General features: G+C 37.4%; 1 protein-coding gene across 1 annotated transcript; it reads left to right on the forward strand.

Annotated features, from left to right (window-relative positions):
• Window positions 1–12,706: 12,706 nt before the first annotated feature.
• Window positions 12,707–25,298, forward strand: LOC115230813 (multiple epidermal growth factor-like domains protein 10; the record flags this gene model as incomplete). Its single annotated transcript, XM_029800939.2, has 6 exons — window positions 12,707–12,894; window positions 13,833–13,976; window positions 20,822–20,950; window positions 21,212–21,346; window positions 24,891–25,019; window positions 25,281–25,298. Coding segments are annotated over exons 1-6 (586 nt in total), but the record flags the coding sequence as incomplete, so codon positions are not given.
• Between the last annotated feature and the right edge of the window lie 5 nt (window positions 25,299–25,303).

Raw genomic sequence — 25,303 nt, forward strand, 5'->3', positions numbered from 1 at the left:
TGCAAGACATCCCAGTTGATTTTGTCGACATCATTACGTGGATGGCTCGCTCACAGATCCATTGACTGTTGCTAAAATGTTTGCAATGCTTGGGAGCACATGCATTATGGGATCATTGATTGTTGGTACCATCTCACCACAGGGTAGCCGGTGTTGTTGCATTTGGTTGGCATATGGTAGTTGCCCATTCCCTATCTTCAGAAGCTGGTGTGAAAACAACCCGGCAGTTTGATCACCAAATAATTGGGCCTTCATCTTAACTGTCAGGTGCAGTTTAGTCATCTGGCTCCACAGTTAAGAGACAGGCCTGCTTTTGTACCTTTTGGGATCACAGGGAAAGTTTGTCTGAAATCTCCAACCAAAACTACAGTGCCTCCACTTATGACAATGTCCTCTCCTCTCAAATCTCTTAGGCTCCGGTCAACAGCCTCAAGTGCCCCACGGTGAGATATGGTGCATTCATCCCAGACAACCAAGCACGTCTGCTGCAAGACACCTTGGCCTTTGCGGATGTCTTAGAAATGTTGCAAATTGGAGTCTCTATCCTAACTAAATTTAAGGGCACCTTGAAAGTAGAATGAGCTGTTCGTCTCTCTGACAAGAGAGTGGCTGCTGTTCATGAAGATGCTACCGCCAATGCAATGCACCCATCTAGACTGACATTTGCTAGCAAAAGGTTTATCAAAAACGTCTTGCCAGTAACCTCAGGAGCATCCTAAAAGAACAGGCCACCGCTTTCCTCCCTGAGTCATTGGAATGATGCAATTGTAAGCTGTCCATTGTTCAGTCAAAAGCTTTGACTCATTCTCTGTTACATACTGAGTGTAATGTTGAGGGACTTCTTGGTACAAAAGAGTCGAAACAAATACTCAAAGAAAGCACAAAGAAAAACAGTCAATGTAGTTGGACCTGGAGCTCCGTGAAATATCAAAAAGGCAATTTGTTTCAAAAATATCCAAAATATGTATTGCAAAATCAATGTACAATATATAGCACCACAAATTTTGAAACCATTATTATTATCATCACCGTAACTATAACTATTATTATTATTATTATTATTATTCAGTAGTTTTATTTTTATAGCGTGCTTTCACTTCACTACCGAGCGCAGCTCTGTGTGCCTTGGGTATGTGCTGTGATTTGTTGTGATGCTCTGATGGTTATTGTATGGAAAGTGTTCTGCGTAGGATGTGTGCAGTGCCTAGTAGTGCAATTTTCTGTATGTTATATGTGTTTGTAAGTCCTGGTGTTTTTGTTATGTATTTATCTGAATATTTTTTTATCATGCCTAATGCACCTACTATGATAGGAATTGTTTCTGTTTTCAGATTCCACATTCTAGTTACCTCTATTTCCAGGTCTTTGTATTTTGAGAGTTTCTCCATTTCTTTTAGAGACACGTTGTCATCTGCCGGTATTGATACATCAATTAGAAAGCATTTTTTTTTCTTCATGATCTCTGACAACTATATCTGGTCTGTTGGCCTTAATTTCTCTATCTGTGTGTATCGGCATATCCCAGAGTATGGTTGCTTTCTCGTTTATTGTGACCTTTTCTGGTGTGTGCCTATACCATCTTTTTTCTGTTGTTATTCCATAATGTTGGCATAGCTTCCAATGTATGTAGGTTCCAACTCTGTCGTGTCTGTGAATATATTCCTTCTTAGCCAGGACTGGGCAGCTAGAGATAATATGATTTATTGTTTCTTGTCCATCTCCACATATTCTGCAGTTACTTGTAATATTTCTTTTCATTACTTGTTTTTGGTAATTTCTGGTGGGGAGGCTTTGGTCTTGTGCTGCAATTAAAAATCCCTCTGTTTCTGCTTTGAGTCCTGAGCTTCTCAACCATCGCTGGGATTTTTCTTTGTCTATTTCTTTTGCCTTTAGTTTAGTGCAGTATTTACCATGAAGGGGCTTTTCTTGCCATCGTTTTATCATGGTTCGTTGCTGTTCTATTTTTAGTTTGGATTTCATTTGTTTTATAGCTTTTGTTGTTTCTTCATCATCTTCTTCTTCTTCTTCGTGTTTATTAGGTGGTATGATTTCTTGTTTGTATTTGTCGGCTTCCTTAAATACTGAGAACAGTTTTTTGTTTTGCTCGTGTTTTGCTGCTATCTGGATAAATTTTCCTTCTTCTGAAGTAGATATTTTTGCAGTCCTATGGTGGTTATTTTATAGTAGTTTTCCAGCTGTATAAGGCCTCTACCACCTTCTATACGTTGTATATATAGTCTTTCTATGTCAGATTTTGGGTGATGCATCCTAGATCCTGTCAGTATTTTTCTTGTTTTCCTATCTATTTTGGACAGTTCATTTCGTGTCCAGTTAAGGATATTGTAGCTGTAACTTATAACTGGGACAGCTAAAGTGTTGATACCTATTATCTTGTTTTTAGCATTGAGCTCTGTTTTTAGTATTGATCTAACTCGTCTATAATATTCTTTTTTTATTTTCTCTTTCATTTGTGTGTGTTGTGTCTTATCTAGTTCATAGATTCCTGAGTATTTGTAAGTTTGGCTTTGGTCTAATTCTTTTATTTCATTGGTTTTATCTAGTGTGATGTCGCTACTCTTAACTAGTTTTCCTCTTTTCATGGTTACTTTGGCGCATTTTTCTAATCCAAATTTCATATCTATTTCTTTGGTAAATCCATGAACTGTCTTTAATAGTGTTTCCAGCTGTTTGTCATTTGCAGCGTATAGTTTTAGGTCATCCATATATAAAAGGTGGCTGATCGTTTTGCCGTAACATTTATATCCGCATCCAGTTCTATTTAGCATATCAGATAGAGGTGACAGTGCCAAGCAGAAAAGGAGTGGAGAGATCGTGTCTCCCTGGAATATTCCTCTTCTAATGGGGATGTCTTTGGTTTTCATGAGTCCCTCTTTTGTTTGGAGGTGTTGGACTGTTTGCCATTTATTCATAGAGTGCTCTATGAATTTTATGATTGTTGGTGCTACTTTGTTAATGGCTAGTGTTTCGAGGATCCATGTGTGGGGGATGCTATCAAACGCCTTTTTGTAGTCAATCCAGGCCATACTGAGGCCTTTCTTCTTTCTGTGGCTGTCTTCAGTTACGGCTTTATTAATCATTAGTTGATCTTTACAGCCATATGAGCCTTTGCGGCATCCTTTCTGCTCTTCTGGGAACAGTTTGTTTTCGTCCAAGTGCTTGTTCAGCCTTTGCGATATCACTGCAGTAAATGCCTTGAACATAGTAGGGAGGCAGGTTATTGGTCTGTAGTTTTCTGGTTTTGCTGTTTCATTTGATTTGGGAATTAAGATGGTTTTCCCCTTCGTGAGCCATTCAGGCATTGTCTCTGGCTCTGCTAGTATGCTGTTAAAGTTTTCAGCCAGCTTTTTGTGCATTCCTCTTAGATATTTCAACCAGAAGTTGGGGATCTTGTCATGCCCAGGTGCCTTCCAGTTGCTTAGTTTTTGCAGTGCCTGGGTGACCTCTTCAGTTGTTATGGGGGTTCAAAGTTGTTCAGATGCCGAGTTTGTTATTTTGATACTCCTTTTTTTTGGCTGTTCGTTCGCCGACCATATTTCTCTCCAGAATTCTTCCAATTCTTCTGCCGTTGGTGCTGCAGTGACTTCTATTTTATTTTTTCCCAGTTCTTGGTAGAACTTTTTGGGGTTGGAGTTGAACTTTTTGTTCTGTTCAAAGAAGCGTTGGCGTTTCTCGTACCGACGGATCCTTTGAGCTTTGGCAAGGATATCTTGCTTCAACTTTTCTTTTATCTCCGGCAAATCTTTTTCTGTGATGTTATATTTGCGGAGCATTTTTGTTCTCTTTTTGTTGCTCAGTAGCGTTGATTGTTTGCTGATTTCATTAAGAATCGACAGGTCTTTTCTATTTTTTTTAATTTTGTTTTTGATGTTATTTATCCACAGGGTTTGTTTGGGTGGTGGTACTCCTGTTTTGGCGGGTTTGGGTGAGTATCCAGCTTCTTTTGTGGCTGCAGTGGCTGCTGCGTATATCAAGTCATTTAGTTCAGTGATATCACTTTTTTTTGTTTCAGTGGCTAGTTCAGTGACAGCTAGGTTTATGCTGTTTATAATTGGTGTTGTTATTTCGTTTATTTTTATTCTTGGGAGGTATGGTCGGTGGTCCATTTTGGGCTCTGTGGTTTTCAGTTCTTTGATTATTTTATTTTTTATATTATCATAATCATTAGGCTCCCCTTCGTTGTTTACATCGTGTTTGTTGGGAATGTTGCGTTTGTCTTCGTGTTTTACAGTTTCAGTGTTTATATTATTGGGCATTGTTGTGTGGCTTCTATCTACATTTTCCTGGTGTATTTTTTCTTTTAAATGTTCTATTTCTATTTCTGATATTTTTTTGGCTTTGAGAATGTATCTTCGTACGTTAGCTAATTTATTAGGGTTCATTGCTGTATCCAAGTCTATATCTCTATTATTTTCCTTCCATATTTTATATGTATGTGTGTTGTATTTTCATTTTTTGGGTAGAGCATTGCTGTGAATATGCGTGTAAGATAGAAATGTATTCCTCACGTGTCCATTTACGTCTTTTGGGTTTTATTTGCGGGACATGAGGTACAACGTCCGGCCCATTATTTTGACGGTTGTCATTTTCGTAGGGTACCGGTCCGTTTATTTCTGTTGTCACATTATTTCGCACGTGTAGTTTTTCGTACATTTTTTGTTGTAAGTTTAATGTACGTACCGCTCGATTGTTATTCTTGGGTTGAATAGTATCGGTGGCATTTAATTTCTTCGTAGTTCTTTGTACATGGTGTTTGAGGTCGGGGATGATCGTGATGTTCCACGCATGTTTACATGTGTTGTGTTAGAGGTGGAGATAATATCGAGTCAAAATACATCATTTCGTTTCGAAAATAGTAATAAATTTCAATTAGTATTACTTACTCGGATACAGTCCAATTCTTTGTTAGTAAATCTTTGGCTCCATAGGATGTCCTTGTTTTCGATGTTTGTGGATAGATTTCGGAGCTCTGTATTTTCCTTATTATTATTATTATTATTATTATTATTATTATTATTATTATTATTATTATTATTGTCCATTTAAATCGGGTTTGAATTTGTCAATAAAATTCTTTTCTCCGCGTTTTCTCTCGATTTCGCTTGAGTTGTGTAGTTTGTAGAATGGGAATATTATAAATATTTTCTGACCACATGCATTCAGATGGTCGCTTATAGGGTCTGGTGGATATCAGGGCCCTTTATTTGTTGTCGTTGTACACGTGAACGTTCCGATAATGCATTCCCAGTCTGACCGACGTTTATTTGTTCCCAATTCGGGCATTTGAGGCAGTATACTAGCAAACTTACACAAAGGAACGAATTAAAGGATATAATCACGGATCTATTTCGTTTTGGATTTGGTTTGCAAGATTCTTTATATGAGTTCGTGTGTTGAAGCATATTCTGTTGTGTCTGAGGAGAGTCATTTTCTTTTTGTGCCTTATAATGTAACACACTCACCGGTAAAATTTCCAATTATTTCTTATTTTTATTTTCCTAAAATTTAAGAAAATAAAAATAAGAAATAAGTGGAAATTTTACCGGTGCGTGTGTTACATTATGAGGCACAAAAAGAAAATGACTCTCCCCAGACACAACATAATCACAGACCTAACTTTGATTCTAAATAAAAGACAGGCGAAAACTTGACACACTTGTTAACAAAGGCAAAGTTTGAGCTCAACAACAATGATGATTCATTCGTTGTATCCAAATGCAATGGTAATCGAAGTCTATTTGCCAATGGAAATAGGAACTGCAAAAGCAGATATTTAATTTATTGCATCAGATGACCGAATTGTGGAGAGAAATAGGTTGGTCAGACTGGAATGAATTATCAGAACGTCAACATAAGTACCAACAACAAATCAGAGACCCCGATGCCCATCAGACCCCTTTAAGCAACATTCTAGCAACATGTGGTCAGAAAATGTGTATAATGTTCCATTCTACAAACTACACGACTCAAGTGATGTCAAGAGTAAATCATTTTATTGATAAATTCAAACCCGTTTTAAATGGACAATAGATGGTAATGGTGTTGGTAGTGTTACGCATATTAACATTGATTTGATTGAAATCTAAAATTTCTGGAAAATTGTAGGAATAGTAGCAATGGAATTCAATGAAAAGAGGAAGGTTATTGACAACATTCTTCAATATAGCCAAACAATTATTTCTTTAGTTGCGGTCAAAATAAGGAACCCTTGACGTGCCCACCAAACCGAGACGACTAAGGTGCTCACCAATTGCCTAAAATATTTTGATGAATAAAGTGTGATAACTGCTAACCAAGTTGGCACAACTACTAACCCATGACATCTAAGCCACATACTGATTGATCTAAATACAGCTAATACTTAGTTGGTGCACTCACTAAACAATGATATCTTAGCTAGTTACTGATTGGTCAAAACACTGTTCGTGAGATTCAGTCTGCTGGAGCCAATCGGAAGGTATTTAAAGTCACAACTACTGCATAAACTGATGATTGCGTAACAACAAATATATATTCTGTTATTATAATATTGTGAAATTCTAAATATTTTATATGGTAAAACATTAAAATCAGACTAGGTCAGAATTTGATTTATATATTCCTCTTTACACAATCATACAAACCCGTATACACACACACACACCACACACACACACACACACACACACACACACACACACACACACACACACATATATTTATATATATATAAATACTAGCTGAAGGTGACCCGCTCTACGCGCGGGTAAGAGTGTGGTTGTTACTTTCTATTGCTTCCTTTCAGCACGTAAAAAGTACCATCCGAACGTGGCGGATTGCAGCGCCGCCTTGACTGGCTTCTGTGCCAGTGACACGTAAAAAGCACCAACCGATCGTGGCCATTGACAGCCCCCCTGGCACCTGTGCCGGCGGCACGAAAAATGCACCCACTACGCTCACAGAGTGGTTGGCGTTAGGAAGGGCATCCACCTGTAGAAACACTGCCAGATCAGACTGGAGCCTGGTGCAGCCTCCTGGCTTCCCAGACATTGGTCAAACTGTCCAACCCGTGCTAGCACGGAAAACGGACGTTAAACGTTGATGATGATGATGATTCTCCCTCTTTGTTTCTCTCTCCTTTCTCTCTCACTTTCCCCACTCTCTTACTCTTCCTTTCTCTCGGACTCTCCCTCGCTTTCTCTTACTCTTTATCTTTATCTATCTCTCTCCCATTTATAAACAACAAAATATCTTGAGTAAGTTGAGAAATAAAATATTTAGAAAGATCAATCATAAATATCAGGCAGTAACAACGGAAAGGTCTGCTTCAAGGCAGACAGCAAAACACTAACATTTAAAAGGGACAGACGAACTTGCGAGCTGAATAAAAATAATAAATTATTGGAAACCAAAGTTTGAAGAGATAGAATCTGAGGTTAGTAGAGTCAGCATGGCTGGCATTTCTTAACGACGGACAGCAACGTTTTGATAGTTTAACGGCTGGCGTAAAATTTTGAACTTGATGTAAAAGAAAATCCCTAAACACCAAGTTTTGAAGTGATTCTTTTTCACAACAGTAGACTCACCAAGGCAAGCATTGAAAACTTCTTCATCATGGACGGCAACACATTGACGATTAAAAGGCTGGCGCAAATTTTTTAGCTTGATGTAACAGAGAATTCCTAAACACCCGCTCCTTTAAATTTTAATCCCCTTCCAGCCCCATTTATACCCCTTTTCACATTTTGGTTAATATAACGTGATTTCATTCGGGTGTACTGGGACCACATTTTATAAGATGAGGAATTTTGTCCTAGAGGTCACGCCTTTCATTTGAGGAAAAAAAATAGTTGTCATGCAAACTTGCCAGCACTTTTAACATAGATCTGCATCTATGTATGTGTGTGTGTGTATGTATGTGTATGTATGTGTGTATGTGTGTGTGTATGTATGTGTGTGTGTATGTATGCATTTCCATTGAGTCAACCTCATTTCTACATAGCAGACCGTTACATAAACAGACAAAGGTACATACATACATGCACACTCACACATACATACACACACATACACACATACACATACATACACACACACACACATACATAGATACATACACACACACACACATACATGCATACATACATATACACATACATGCATACACACGCACGCACTACAAAAACCGAGTAAAAAATTTCAGTTATCTCTCTCTTTCACACAGACAGATACATAAAAGAAGGCCGTTTGTATGAAATAGAGTGAGTATTGTGTGTTGGTGGTGGTTGCGATGATAATTATCATTAGGAAAAAGAGTGAGTGAGTGAGGAAGACATATACATAAATTGTGGCGATGATAATTCTCCCTATGAATGCAAACAGATACATCAAAGAAAGCCGCCTGACGACCTTATAAAGGCAAAGTGAAAGGGAGTTGAGGGGAATACATTAAATAACGGGAGTGGACATTGTCAACGTTATAAATGAAGGGGAGTAAGAGAGGGAAAGAAGGAAATAGTGTGAGTGAAGAAGATGGCCCCTAGCAACCACACCTTTTAAGATAGGGATTTCTAACGTAGCCCACGCGCATCGTCACCTCATTCTACATGTCCCTGTAAATTTTGGAGCGAATCGGACGGGTCGTAGTGGCATTGAAAGCGATCCAAGCGGTAAAAACGCATTTCAGTTTTATATATAGAGATTTATATACATATACGAGGGCAAGAAATAGACTAGAAGTCAGTCAGGTTGTTGGCGGTTAGTAAGAAGTGGCGGCATGTGCAAGTATATAGTTCTATAAGTGGGTGTGTAGAAGCGTTCATATAGTTTTGTGTACATGTGTATATTGATGCGTGAGAGCACATTTGTACGTAGGCGCACATTTGCACACACACACACACATACACGCGCGTGCTTAAACGAACTCGTATGCACATACACACGCATACGTACACTCACATCTAACCGCACGCATCATCAGACGTAAAAATGCACCATCACATCCCCCATCCCCAACCTGCTACTTCCGAAACCCTACCACGTGCCCTCCAGAAGGATCTTCTGTCTCAAGGGTCGTAGTATAGAGATCCACTCTTATTCCATCCGACGGCCTTACTAGTCACTATACGGGTATGACAGCTACTGACTCATGGGAACATACTCCCCGTATATGCACTCGTTCAGATCCAGGGACAGTGGGAACTCTAATTCTCTGTCTCTTTTTCTCTGGAGACTCTGTGATCTCCGAGATGAAATACCCAGCATTAATGCGACTAGCCCCACCATATTCACCTGGCGCCCCCATTAGCCAGCTCTGCCTCTGTAAAAACCTGCATATCCTCCAACAACCCTCAGTATCTATAAAGAAAGAAATACGATTCATCGTATTGTTGTCAGGAGAGATATTCATTTCTGGTAAATTTCAGCCCTCTGACAGCCGACAACCTGGATATACCACTTTACCAACAACTGCTACCTTGTACCGCCTGTATCAAGGTCACCATTACCAATCAACCTTATGAGCAGGGCCGCCGTTTACAAATTCCCAACGTTTGCCAACTCTCACATCATATCAACCCCAATAATTACCAATTCTCAATGCTTTCCAATCTCCAACGCTTGTTTTACGCTTGTATATGAGTGCATCTACACACCCACATGGAGAACTATAGACTTGCGCATGCCCCTGCTTCCTACTCCCGGTCAACAACGTGTCCGACTTCTAGTCTATTTCCTACCCTCCGCATGGTCAATTTCCTGTTTGCCAGGTGGTATTTTCCAGCTAACTGTTACACATTAACCAATATCAAATCACGACACCAATTGCAGCCCACCTCACGGTAATAACGATCGACTTGTCATTCAAATTCAAAATGGCTGACTAGTAACCTGCTTAGAATTCAAGGGTACCAACGAATTTGAATCAAACTCTTTTGGTCCATATATATGTGTTTGTGTGTTTGTGTGTGTGTGTGTGTGTGTGTGTGTGTGTGTGTATACTTGCAGAGGCACCCAGCGTTGCCTGGGAATAAAATTGTTCCTAATATATCGGAATAATAATAATAATAATAATAATAATAATAATAATAAACGAAAGTACAAAATGTCCCCCTTTTATGCAAGGAGATAAATTCTACCACATTAGTCGAAGGAAATTATGTAAGAGCTTCTAGGTTAACAACATTCTTTGTTTTCTGTTTGGAGAATAGACAAATAGGTCTTGCAAACTAACCTTGAACTGTATTAACAGACATTGCAAAGGGAAGTCGCACTGGGAATTGTGTTCGTTTGAACTCAAAGGGCATATCTGTTGGTTTGATTGAAATTCTTGGAACGAAAACCTCTTCTTCAGAGGCACATCCTGTGATGATGGTAGCTTCTGTCACATTAGGTGATAATGTCTTCACAATCAACGCTGTCCCATTGCATAATTTAGGAGGGTCTAAATTTCCTAGAAGCATTATTCCTCCAAATGTTTATGTGGAGGAATACCAGGTGGCTCAAGAGAATTAAGGAACCTTGTTGGGTAATGGAAAGCTTGATTTTTATCAAGGACTGAAGTAACTGATTTGTACTTCTCCGATAAATTTATTGTTGCCTCTGATGTCCTGTAAGGTGTTACCAAGGGCTTCCATTTCACCTCTATGTGACATGGTACGTTCACCCTAAATGATATGGTGGCATCGGCACAACACTTCTGAACCTGAATCTTTGCTTATGTTACAAATTAGACTGTCAGTTGTCACGAGGTTTAGTGGTAATTTAAAAGCCGAATGAGCTGTTCGTCCACCTGTGAGAATGGTGGCAGCCAAGCCAGACAATGGTACAGTAACTGCAAATTTTTTTGCCTTACTTTGGGGAGAAGTAATGTTTCAAAACTTTTTATGTGTGTCACCAGGAGCATCAAGAAAGAAAATTCCTCTGCTTTTTTTCTGACGGTTGTAGAACCCTGCCCGCACACACAAACACACACACACAAAGATACATATACATACAGTATCAAACCACAAAGAAAATAGATGTGTGTGTGTGAGAAAGAGAGAGAGTGAGGGATATATTGTCATATATACATACATACGTAAATAATAGGCGTACATCTTTCTTGTATCTATGTATGCATGTGTGTGTGTGTGTGAGAGAGAGAGAGAGAGTGCCACTTAGATATCACTCTTCCTCACACACCCATGCTCACACACGTACATACAGAAAGATGTGTCCGCTTGACGATTGTCCTGATGAAACAAAATAACTTTCCTCAGATTTCTTTAGCGCTTAGTCTTCATACATTTTCGTGACTGCCTCAGCAACTTGGCATAGTACCCGCCATTTATGTGTCAGCCCCTTCAAAAATAGTCAATAAATACAATACCTTTGCATCCTGAAAACCTGAAACCATCACCTTGCTGCATGTGCAACGACCTAGGCCACCTTTGAAGCAGAGGAGGTGGGGTGTTTCTCCTCCATCTATTGTCTTTTTGACTCTATCTCAAAGTGATAAACCCAAAACTCATCTCAGCTTAGGAAATATTTAAGGAAACTAGCTAAATCTGCCTCAAACAATGTCAGATTTTCCCGTGATGTTATACGACTGGTGCACTTTTCCTCAGGTGTCAATAGAAGTGCCACCCACCGCGCAGAAACATTCGTCATGACAAGTTCATCATGTTTATTGTACAAAGTATTTTCCTTTCTCTCTCTCAAGGTATTTGATAACAGCACAGTGTCAAATATTGTCCATTTTCAAGATAAGTCGCTATTAGTAATATTTGAAGTCGTCTTTGAACAGACAGATGTCAGTTTACCTGGAAGGAAACAATACAGATATTAAGAAGTAGAGTTGATATTTAATACATGCAAGATTACACAGCTCTAGCATCACTCCTTCATAGTCGTCCTATGAATCTTTCAGCCCACCCTCGTATATCTAGAATATCTCCACTGTAAAATTTTCATCTCAAAGCTAGTTGGAATTAAATTAAACAACATAAAACAGTCTGAAATTTTTATCAATGTCAGTTTGCTGTACCACGTAGAGAGGAGTGGATGTTCCTGAGTATTCATTCACGCACATTCATACGTTACTACACACATTTATGAAGCGCAAGGCAAACAACCACAGATACGGACAGAGAAATATACACCACCATGTTAAAGATAATTTCCTTGTTTTCAATTAAATTTATCTGTCTGTCTGTCTGTCTGTCTGTCTGTCTGTCTGTCCTTATGTACATATACGTATATATATTTTTGATATTTTTCGACTCATTGTGTTATCGATGTAAAGGCGTGTGGCTTAGTGGTTAGGGTAATCGGCTAACGATCGTAAAGTCGTGAGTTCAATTCCCGGCGACTTTATTTCACATTGCCCAAGTCCTCTCAGCTGAAAGAATGAGTTGTATCTGTATTTCAATGGGCCAGCCTCCTTATGCCCTGCATCACGCTGAATCTCCCTAATAACTACGTTAAGCGTACAGATGTTTGTGGAGTACTCAGCCACTTGAACGGTAAATTCACGAGCAGGCTCTTCCGTTGATCAAATCAACTGGAACCCTCGTAGCCGTAACCGGCGGAGTGCCAGTACATATTGTGTTGCCTATTATTTAATTAGACAAATTATTAAAATGGTAAATTCCTCGCTTGATGATCTTTCTTTTCAAATTATTCTCAATATAAATAATATCTGATTCCAATTTTACTCTTATATTTTGGTTCTAGGTGAGAGGCTGAGAGGATTTAAAGTTTCTGTTGGATCATCACTTTGTTTTCAAAGTCAAAGTTATGAATACAATGAAGATGTAATTTATATTAAATGTGGAAAACCACTCAATTCAAGTTATGTCAGGATATCGTTAAATGGAGATTGGAGAATGCTTGCTCTTTGTGAAGTGGAAGTATTACGTAAGTTATGTTTATTCGTTATTTCACTTGGTAAATATTGATTTATGAAAATGTTACAGAGCTATCGATTTTGAGATAAAGTACAACCGTTTATCTTGACTTTCATACTGAACTGATAACTATGTTATCGATCCTGAATGTTTAAAAAGGTAAAATGTATTGAGCGGGGTTTGAACTCCGAACATAAATGAACATACTAATTACCATTAGACGGTTGGTTCGGTTTTGAAATCTTTCTGCTTCCCCACCTCTTTGTCCCTCCCCCGCCACAGTTTTCCTAAATAGTAACACTTTAGTGATACAATTTCAATTCACTATTACAGGCTGAGCAAACACTTGTCAAATATACTGGCATACTGCTTACCTACAGTCAAGAACTCTATATCCAATGAACAAAGTCATTCTTTTGACCATAAAACTTTCCACTGGTGTTGACTGGAGTGTTGATAAAGCTAATTAAGATTGATATAACAAATATTTCAATGGTGTACTTTATAAACTAAAGATATATATATAAGTTTATATACCATTACACTCTCGCCAACTTCCATTCTCTCATCTTATTTCCTTTTACACGATTCGATAAGATTATTTTCAAACATTCGACTTGTGCACGGTTATGTCCATTTTTGAGGTCACTAAAATATTACTCCTTATTTCTTCTTCTAAGGCCTAAAAATTTTCTGGGAGGAGTCAAGTCGATTACATCGACCCAAGTGCTTGACTGGTACTTATCTTATCAACCCTGAAATGTAAAAATCGACTCCACCGGAAATTGAACCCAGAGCGTAAAGACGGATGATATGCCACTAATAATAAAATTTAAACCATATTCATTCTATAAAATATCATTACAACTGAATATTTATGTGCTAACGCTCGTGAAATACATACAGCAACCGTGATATTTTCTTTTTCAATCATTTTTGTTATTGCAGAATGTGTTCCTGGATTCTATGGAGATATGTGTATGGAACGTTGCGAACACTGTGAAGGCGCTAAATGTGACCAAGTCACGGGACGCTGCGAGGAAGGTTGCATCATAGGATATTACGTGCCCTATGGTTCCCAGAATTGCACAGGTTAGATAAACTTTTAATCTCCTGCTCAATAATATTACTGAGGTATTATTAGATTTCATTGCAAATCTTTCTTATATCAGTTTCTAGAAATATCCATATCCGCAATAACCTTTGAATCTTAACATTATCAACCTTATATGATCTGGTATGATCATTATTTAATATTCTGTTTGGAAAATCTATGGGACTTACTCTGTCTCATTAACTCGATTACTTTCTACTATTACCGCCGAGATATTAATTTTTATGCGGAAATATATTAGAAATCTTACAACTGTTTATGGCACAGATTGCTTTCCCTGTAATGTCTTTCTTCTCTTCTTCTGTGTCTTTCCCTATTTTAAGATTTCGGTCTCAATTGGTGTTTTTCAGTTTTTCTGTTCAGTTTACAGATATACAATTTACTCTTAGTTTCAAATATATATTGTTCTTAACATTCCCAGCAAAGGCAGACTCTCTAGAATCTTTGTTATGCCGAAATTAAAGATGACCAAAGTAAATCAGAACTCTGCACTATGTAAAACAGCCATTTTCTACTTGCATTGTCGCAATAAACACGCTATAGGCTCTACTTTTAATGAATGTTTACCGCTGGAATATATTGACCAATGTCTTGTTTCCTCTAATCATCATCACATCTGTGCTCCAAGCACCAAACTGAACGTGAGCCAAAATGGGTGGTGTCCCTACGTGGTCCCTCGACATGATGGAAATACCAGCAAAATATTCAGAGAAGTATACCGCACCTCCTTAAAAGGAGACTGGAATAATGCGTGTTGTACATAGACTACAACAGTACATAGAGTATTTCTGGAAAACAAAAAACCGGGATGTTCATCTTACGATCAACTTTAATTATCTGGATACATACATATTTCTAATTAATAAAATGGGAGCAGAAGCCGTCTTTTCACCAAGAAACCCAAAACTTAGTCGTCACCGATCAAACCAAATGATCACTACCTAATCATAGCAATTCAGGATGCGAGATAGCTGAACAAATGCTAGTGTACTTGGTGCAGTTCCGAAAGCAGTGGCGCCACAGGTACAGAAAAATTAACTTCGAGGAAGGAATAAGTGCCAGCTCTGGCTGAAAAATAAACAGTTCCAGCGGAAAACATTTAAATGTTTGTATAATCCGCTAGAAATAGCAGTGAATCATCCCTTACACTCCACACTATTGTCTGAAATAACAAATGGATAGATTAGATAATATAAAACTAGGTACACAATATATAAAGACAAACTGGATGGCCACATGAGTAATACCTCTGATGATATATCCGTTCCAACAGGGCCACTCTGAGAGATAAACTACAACTGGGATGAACATTTTGTTTTGTTTTTCTTACTCAAACCTGCTGATTACTGAATATCATTATCTGCCTATTTTCTAGTTGTTCTAGAGCAGGTCACTCACCACAACTACTCTTTTCAAAGAAAATCTCCAGGCTTTAAGAGACCGCTACTCACCCATTCATAATCAAGGCAGCCTAGTTATAAGCACTGTTACACAGAGGCTCAACATACTTTATTCATTCAATTTTAATTTCTGCTCTCCACCCACTCAACAAAACTCCACCAAAGTCTCATTACCTATGTCATCAGTTTTACCATCTCAGTGCGCAATTGTCAAATATGAAAACTTTCTGACACTCAACCCCAACAAAATCTATCTATTCCGACGACAATGTTTTCCCATTACCCTGAAACAGAGCGCCGCATAGTTACATATTTCCCAATCAAACTTTTTTCCCCCTGATTTTATTCCAGTTTTTTATAAATGTGTAACAGAGTCCCATCCACATAAATCAACTTATCATTTTCGGCATCTCAACTGTATTCGAGTAACAATCATATTTTCCTCACTTTACTCACAAACACTCACAAACATTTTCTCACTTTACTCACAAACACACAAACACATACCAATCAATATCTTACAGACACGTTGTTTCTTCTACAATTTTTTTTTATTATTGCTTAATATGTCTCCTACTGTTCCTCTGTAGTTTTCTGAATAATACTTCTATAACTACATCCATTCACCATATCCTAACCATCTCTCAACCCCCTTAAACATTCACTAAATTCTCTTCCTCCCGTTCTTCCCTCTCAGAACTATAACTATCCGGTGACTATGAGGATCACGATTCTATAAATTTTCAAACTATCAATCATCTCAACTAATTTCACCTGTATGGGGAGGCTTGAAGATTCATGGATGCCGTCCCACTTATTTATGTAAATCCTAAAGTAAAATTAAGATATTCTCTCATACAGTACATTTTCTATCTGTAACCGCTGGATAGCAGTGGCATTAAGCAAAGGAAGTTATAATCGAAGCAGCACTAAAGATTTTCTGTTAACTTTAGAATAGGAATCTGATCCTAAACCTTGCACACAGGTAAACTTACTCAATAATAACTTGCTAAATAGGGGATCCGATTATTGCAGATCCGAAAATATATAAAATATATAAAGGGCTATATAGTATTGTCAATGGAACTGGTGTTATGGTATTCGCTAGTTATAGACATATTTCACTGCAGATTTCTCTTGGGCCCTAAGAATCTCTGATACCTTAAAAAAAAGAAAAGATATATCTAGCCGTGCAAGAGAAAGGAAGGGAGAAATAAATAAGGAAAGAAGAAAGAAAGAAATGAAGGAGGAAAGAAAGAAAAACAGACAGACAGAAAGAAAGAGAGCGAGACAGGCAGAATGAAGAGAAAGTGAAGGAGAGTGGCTGAAACAAATTCGAAGTAAGGAAAATACGAAAACAGCTAGTCTCTCTTAATAACATGTCCTAAGCTAGACATTAAACTGTATCTCATGATGAGGTTCCAACTTTAGGGAGTATAAAGTTACTTTTTATTCACCACAAATAGTATCTCTGGCCTAAAGATGGTAATACCAGTGAGGGATGAAATTAGCAGAAGCGATTATTGAGGCTAAGACACCCAGGATTCGGAGTAGAGTCTGCTCTATGACATGGGCCAAGAATGCCTACCGCAGTGTGGACATGTCCTTATATCACGTGAACTTCTTCCACTGTTTAGAGATTAAATAAGCCTTCTGGCTCAAGGATAAAATTAGGAGAGTAGGAGACCAAAAGATTAAACTGTAAATAAATCGCAGTCGGTAACGAGAATCTAATGCTGTATCTTGCACAAGGAAAATCAAGAATCTTCAGACTATGGTAGAGAAGTCCAAGTCTGCCGACGATTGTAGGCATGAGAAGGAGAAGGAGTGAGAGAGAGAGAGAGTGAGAGAGAGTGTGTGTAAGACAAACAGAGTGAGCGTTTAGCCCCGAAACATGAAATACTATATATTTTGCAATGTTTTCTCCCTTTCTTAAAATAGTAAACTCAAACATGAAAGGGACACTAATTTTCAGAGGGTGAAAAGACTATATGTAGTCTTACACTTTTTCGAAATCAGTGATCGTCACTGAAAGAAGGATATATGTATTTGCATTGGGACCCCTCTACATCGAAGACCGGTGATTGTCGCGCGCTGACGACGGGTAAATAACCAGAAACCCGGGCCCGTGCGTGTCACGTCAGGTCGACGATTGGAAGGATGGCTTTCCTTTTCAAATACTGATAGGGCACAGAATAGTCAGCTGGAGAAGATGTTCTCCTGGGGCTACAAGCTACAGTAACATTCACACTTAGTGGTTAGCCACATTTAAGTGGCAAATATTCTTAACATTGTCGTGTAGCTACTGTTTATACCTCGTTTAGATATTTATTATATATACACATAAATATATATATATATATATATATATATATAAACAGATCTGTACATAAATATATACATAGTTAATTATTCTTGTTCTTTGTCCATTCTCGAGCCGCGCCTGTGTCATAGGGCCAGATTCTCGGTTTTCTTCACGTATAGGTTCCCCACCTGGACGAGACGCCGGTCCGTCGCAGGATTACTCACTTTTACTAGCTGGATCAACGTGAAATGAAGTGTTTTGCTCAAGAACACAACGCAACGCCCGGTCCAGGAATGGAAACCACAGAAATACGATCATGAGTTCAACACCCTAACCACTAAGTCACGCGCCTCCACATAGTTATATATAAATATGTGTACATATATATATATATATAAATATGTGTACATATATATATATATATATATATACATATATATATATATATACATTTTTTTCTGTAGTTTCAACTCAGAGCTGCGTCCATGCTGATGCACCGCTGTTTTGCTACACTGTTATTACTGAGAGTCTCCTCCAAAATGTGACACTTGGGGAAGAATGGTGGTTGATGTAGCTACCTTCATTTGCCTCTTTTGCTGTGAGGTAGGTTCATCTAGGAATCTCGACTGGAAGAAGACCAGCTTTGAATTAAAAACGCCTACATCTACTTTGTGCATGTTCCTCAGGCTCTTTGGGAGAATATTAAAATGCTGTGGGCCCCTGAACCCCAGGCTGTTGCAGTAACTCGTTCTGAAGCTCGATGGCGTTGCTGGGATCTTTGGCACTATGCAGTGTCGTTGGCATTGGTGTAGCTTTCAATGCCAAAATTTGGCCAATTATTTCCAAGATCTTCCAGATGTATATTGCAGCATTATTCTCCCGCCTTCTCTCCGAGGAGTAGAATCTTAGCTGTTTCAGCCTTTCCCAGTAGCTGAGCAGTTGCAAAAAGACGATCTTCTTTGTGAATCTTCTCTGGATTGCTTCAAGGTCCGATGATAATTTCATACTGGTAATTTCATACTGCTGGGAGCAGTAATCCACGTGGCTGAGGACAAATGTCCTCCAGAGAACCAACATCATCACTCATGTCGATACCCAGGTCCCTAACTGATTTAGGCTCTAGGACTGAAATTTCTTGTGGACCAGTGTAACCTATAAGTTTTATATTCTGTTTTGGACGCGGGTAGCGCAGGGTTTGGAATTTTTCAACATTAAACTGCATATTATTATCGTCAGTCCATCTGTATATTGAGTCCAACATCTGCTGCAGATGTGCAACATTGCTGTGGTTCTGTATTTTCTGCGAGACTTGTGTATCGTCTGCGTATCTTGCAAGGGTGACTATCCGGACACATGAGGGCATATCTGAGAAGGCCACTATAGAAAGCAGTGGTCCCAAGACAGTGCCCTTTGGAACACCACTCAGTGTTTGTGTTTTCATAGAGGTGGCTCCATGAGCCACAACGTTCTGACTTCTATATTTCAGAAAGTCATGTAACTATTCTCCAAGTTTTGCAGCTATGCCGAGATCACGCAGTCTGTTGCATATCATACCATGATCCACTTTGTCAAAAGCTTTTGCAAAATCAGGGTATATTACATCCACATTTGATTTGTTGAGTAAATGCTTCAACACCCAGTCATAAGGATGTAAGAGCTGGGTCAGGCAGCTCCTACCTGGTCGAAAGCTAGGACAGAGTGAAGCGAAAAGTGGAGGGAACTGAGCAACGAGAGAAGGCAAAGAAATGTGAGAGAGGGGGAACGTCCGAACGAAGAGTGGAATGAACAAATAAGCGTGAAAGGGCTGAAAGACAGAAATAGAGTCGTGCAACATTTAGAAAACTGTATACTTACGTACGGCGCTATATATATATATATATATATATATATATAATACAAAATGGGACAAGAACGCAAAACATCCAGACAGTCAGGTGATACAAAAAAGGGAGAACAAAAAATTCATATAGACGATACAAAGAAAACAAGGATGGGTCATTCGGAGTTTTCTTTCGTCAGTCGAGTTCCAGATGCTTCAACACCCAGTCATAAGGATGTAAGAGCTGGGTCAGGCAGCTCCTACCTGGTCGAAAGCTAGGACAAAGTGAAGCGAAAAGTGGAGGGAACTGAGCAACGAGAGAAGGCAAAGAAATGTGAGAGAGGGGGAACGAACGAACGAAGAGTGGAATGAACAAATAAGCGTGAAAGGGCTGAAAGACAGAAATAGAGTCGTGCAACATTTAGAAAACTGTATACTTACATATAGCGTACGGCGCTATATATATATATATATATATATATATATATATATATATATATATATATATATAATACAAAATGGGACAAGAACGCAAAACATCCAGACAGTCAGGTGATACAAAAAAGGGAGAACAAAAAATTCATATAGACGATACAAAGAAAACAAGGATGGGTCATTCGGAGTTTTCTTTCGTCAGTCGAGTTCCAGATAATCTTTGCAATTTCGGCTGGTTATACTCGATATTGCTCCAATCTGGCGAGCCCCAAGGAAAAATACTTATTTTCATATATCTATATGTATAAATAAATATATATATGTATAAATATATATATATATGAGTGTGTGTGTGTGTGTGTGTGTGTGTATGTGTGTGTTTGTGTGTATGTACCAAATCCACTAACAAGGCTTTGGTCAGCCCGACGCTATAATAGAAGACATATGCACAACGTGACATGCAGTGGGATTGAAACCGGATCCATATAGTTGGAAAGCAAGCTTCTTACCAAACTTTCATTCATTAATATCTCTATCACCACTGTACGCCATTTGTGATATAGGGACGCGACGTATGCAAAAGATGTTGAAGGAAGTCCTTTGTCTGCTCGTGATTCTCTATAATTATCTATATTTGATATTTCATCGAATTTTATTTTACGCGAATACTTTCATCTTATTATCTGTAGTGACATTTCATTGATCCACGTTGAAATACAATGAGGAATCAAGTATATACTCATCTCTATCTAGTGTCTGTAATGCTAAGAAATAACAATATCTGGAATACTGAGTCATCTGTAAGATACCATAAAACTCTTATAATAGCAATTCATATCCAACGTTTTTATTTTATTATTTCAGAATGTCTCAGCGGTAAATTTGGTTACAATTGCACAAAGTCCTGTCATTGTTCCAAAACATGTAACCACACCAATGGATTATGTCCAGGAGAGTGTGAAGCAGGATACACCGGGTACAACTGCCAAGAAGGTTATTTCCAATACTTTTTAATCCAGCATTTTAAAATCCTCTACTTTTGATTTAGTGTTTCTTAGCGTAAATCACCTTTATTATTTGTTATCAAAGATTAGTTCAATGTTAACTCATGAGTTATGCTATAAGGTAAGATAATAAAAAAGCGTGTCATTGATATCTCACATATATTTGTAGAAGAGAACTCTTACAGCTATAACTTGTATTGTGTGGAGCTAATAATATCTAACCTATTGTGTTTTGTATTAATATTTTCAGAATGTGAAGCTGGTAGATTTGGTAGAAATTGTAGCAGGACATGTCATTGTATCAACAACGAAAACTGCAACAGAATAACTGGAAAATGCTCAGATGGATGTTCTGCTGGATATAGAGGCGCCTTTTGTCAACAAAGTGTGATATGAAACTATAACATATTTCATAAAATTATGTTTAAATCTCTGCATCAGATTCTTACTTTATCTTTCCTTTCATTTCATTAACGTGGTAATGGAGACGTAGACTAACCAATATATTTTTCAAACTTACATTCATTAAATACTTCGTGAATTCATTTTGAGATATATTGAGATATATGGGTTCTATGCGCTTGTATGTATGCTGTACATATGTATGGATATGTATTTGTACATATACATGTATATGTATTTATGCATATACATACATATATATATATATATATATATATATATATATATATATATATATATATATATATATATATACATATATATACTTTATTTTAAGCATATAGGATACCTCTGGGTATTTAAATGAATTTTTATGAGAATAAAATCTTGTTTTAAATGAATTATATATAGGATGTTATATTTTATTTTATATGTCTTTCGTATATATTTTTTATTAATGCACCCATTTTTTTTTTTTTTTTTTAAAAGCAATGTTTTTTTTTTAAAAAAAGCAATGTTGTCAAAATTAGAATGTTGATATAAGTATGTGTATAGCAAAGCATATGTATTTGTAAGCATGCGTATCTGTGTATGTGTAAGTGAGAGTATGTTTGTGCTTAAGCACACATATACACGACTGTATGTATATGTATCCATTCGAACTTGTGTATGTATACTTGTCTCCATATATGCCAATAATGCCGTTACACAGCTTGTATACATAATTTTTTCTTATTTCGTTTTTTTCCCCACCCCCCCTTCGTTCCTTTTTCTCTCTCTCCCTTTCTTTCGCCCCCCCCTTACTCAGTATATGAGAATCGCTACATAGATGATTTTTAGCTTGCGTGCGAGATGGTTTGCGTGAATATATGTACGCATGCATTTAAGTGTATATTTAGATTTATATTCATACGTCTGTATATGTATGGCGTTTGCGCGCATCCTTTTGAGTATGTTGATATATATATGTACATTTTAATATAAATATGTATTGCAGTGTAATATTTATAACAGGTTTAATTTCTATGCATTAATTTGCACTTTCTTCATTAACGTCAATATGTATTTTATTCAATGTAAGGATTTTTTCCTCGGATTTTATAATTTTTATAAGTTTTTTTATATATATATACATATATTTTTGACCTTTTTGTTTATCGCCCGAAGATTGACCGTTTTTTCTAAAGGGCCAATCAAACAAGTCCATTTCTTTTTAAAGGTGTAGCGTTTGTAAGAGTATAGATTGAATCGATATATCGGTTCCATTCTAGGAAAAACTGTCTGATGAACGGCAACGAGAAACTCAGAGTAACAGATTTTGTTGAATTTTCTGCTGCTTAAAATAAAGCATATTACTCTACCACTGGTATTTGAGTACTCTTTTTTCCACCTTGTTTCACATTTATGTGTTTACTCCGGTATACATATATATATATATGTGTGTGTGTGTGTATAAATATATATATATATATATGTATTTATGCTTATATATATATGTCTCTCTATATATATACATATAAATATATATATATGTGTGTGTGCGTATATGTATATAATATGTACATACATACGTATCTGTGTAATACACACATATATATATATAGCTCACACACACATGTAACTTTTAAACAAATTATCTTAATATGGGGTAGGACCGCCTTTGGCACCTTCAATTGATTCCAATGGAATTTCTGTCCATTTGTCAACAAAAACAATCTCCATTTCTTGTAGTTTTGATATCGATATGGTCGAGGGTATCGGCTCCTTACTTGTTTTCATAAATGCACAATAAATGCTCAATAATATTGAGATCTGGTGACACTGGTGACCCGATGAACTTCACTTCACTAGAATGTTATTCCTGCCATTCAGTAACAACTTTAGCTGTGTGAATTGGTGCATCATCATCCTGAAAGATTGCGTTTCCCTCAGGAAACAGTTCTGCAACCACAGGATGAATTTGATGAGATAAAATGCTTAAATAGCCTTCACTATTAATTCTGCCATGAAGGGAAACAATTGGGCCGGGGAATTTCCAAGATACATCCCTAACCCAGATCATCACAGATCCTCCTCCATATTTAACAGTTGGAAGAAGGCGGTCTGGGTTAAATGGTTCTTGCTTCTTCTTGTGGATCTCTCCACACGTAAACTCGACCGGTGGTCGGAAAAAGAGTGAAGAATGCTCTAGAACCAATTCTGAAGTTTTTTACTCCACCCTAAAAATATTGCGACGTTTGATTTTGAAAGGAGTCGTTTTCTGAATAAGTATTCCCGTAAAATCCGGATTTGTACAGCTCTCGGGAAACAGTTTTTGTGGAAACAGGATTCTCAAGGTGGTTCTTCAGCTCTGCAAGAATTTTGGGAACTGTACTTTTGTGATCCATTCTAACAATTTGCGTAGGAGTCCCTATTTGAAAGTTTTGGTTCTCTTCCGGAGTTTTGTTTCGAAGAGGAGGTTTTTCCCACTTTCTCAAAGGGTGCATTACTTTCAGGACAGTAGTTCTTGATAAACCAAACATTTCGGCTGTTTTTGTTATGCTAGCACCTGTCATATGAGTACTAACAATTTGACCTCTTTGAAAGTCCAATAGATGTGTTATTTTAATGGCTTTTAATTACCTTTTTCTAATGGTAACTGAAAAGAAACAGCAATTTTAGCAAAACATATTATGCGACAATAATAATAAATCAGAAAATATATAAAAATTAATTTTTGATGGTTTTTATAGATATTTCAAAATTTTGATGCTATAATAGTTGGCGTTTGCATTATTTTGTCCAACCTCTGTATATATACATCATAGATATAAGGTAGATGAGAAGACTTGAAGAAGACATACAGAAATCGATTGAACTAACGGGTAGGCTATAACATCCATGTAAAAAACGTAATTTCCATGAGATTAGGTATCATTAACAATCATCATCGCCATTTGACATCCGTTCTGTATGTTGTTAGCCATTGTGCGATTCTAGGTGTCCCAACCAGGATCCATATGGTTGGGAAGCAAGCTTCTTACTAAACTTTCATTCATTAATATCTCTATCACCATTGATTGATTGATTGATTGATTGATTGATTCTAGTTTCAGCTTATGAGCTGTGGCCATGCTGGGGCACCGCCATTTGGTGTTGCTACTTGGTTTCACTTCATGGAGGCTTTCTAGCAACTGCTATTTGGTGCATGAGAGAGTTCGATACAGCTGCCCTCATTTCTGATATAGGGAGGGGACGTATGCAAAGTTGGTGAAGGAAGTCGTTTGGCTGCTTGTGATTCTTTATAATTATCTATATTTGATATTTCATCGGATTTTATTTTACCCGAATACTTTCATCTTATTATCTGTAGTGACATTTCATTGATCCACTTTGAAATACAATGAGGAATCAAGTATATACTCATCTCTATATAGTGTCAGTAATGCTAAAAGTAATAACAATATCTAGCATATTAAGTCATCCATACTATGTCATAAAACTCTTATAATAGCAATTCATGGCTAATGTTTTTTTTATTATCTCAGAATGTCACAATGGTAAATTTGGTTCCGAATGCTCAAAGTCCTGTCAATGTTCCCAAACATGTAACCACATAAATGGATCGTGTCCAGGTGTGTGTGATGCAGGATACACCGGAGACAACTGCCAAGCAGGTTATTTCCAATACTTTTTATTCCAGCATTTTAAAATTCTCTACATTTGATTTTGTGTTTCTTAGCGTAAATCAACTTTCTTATTTATCATCCAAGACTACTTCAATGTTAACTCATAAGTTATGCTTTAAGGTAAGAAAATAAAAAAGCATGTCATTGATATCTCTCATATATTTGTAGATGAGAGCTCCTACAGCCATAACTTTTATTGTATGGAGCTAATAATATCTAATCTATTGTGTTTTGTTTTAATATTTTCAGAATGTGTAGGTGGTAGTTTTGGT

Source organism: Octopus sinensis, unplaced genomic scaffold, assembly GCF_006345805.1.
Source record: "Octopus sinensis unplaced genomic scaffold, ASM634580v1 Contig16441, whole genome shotgun sequence".
NCBI lineage: Eukaryota > Metazoa > Mollusca > Cephalopoda > Octopoda > Octopodidae > Octopus > Octopus sinensis.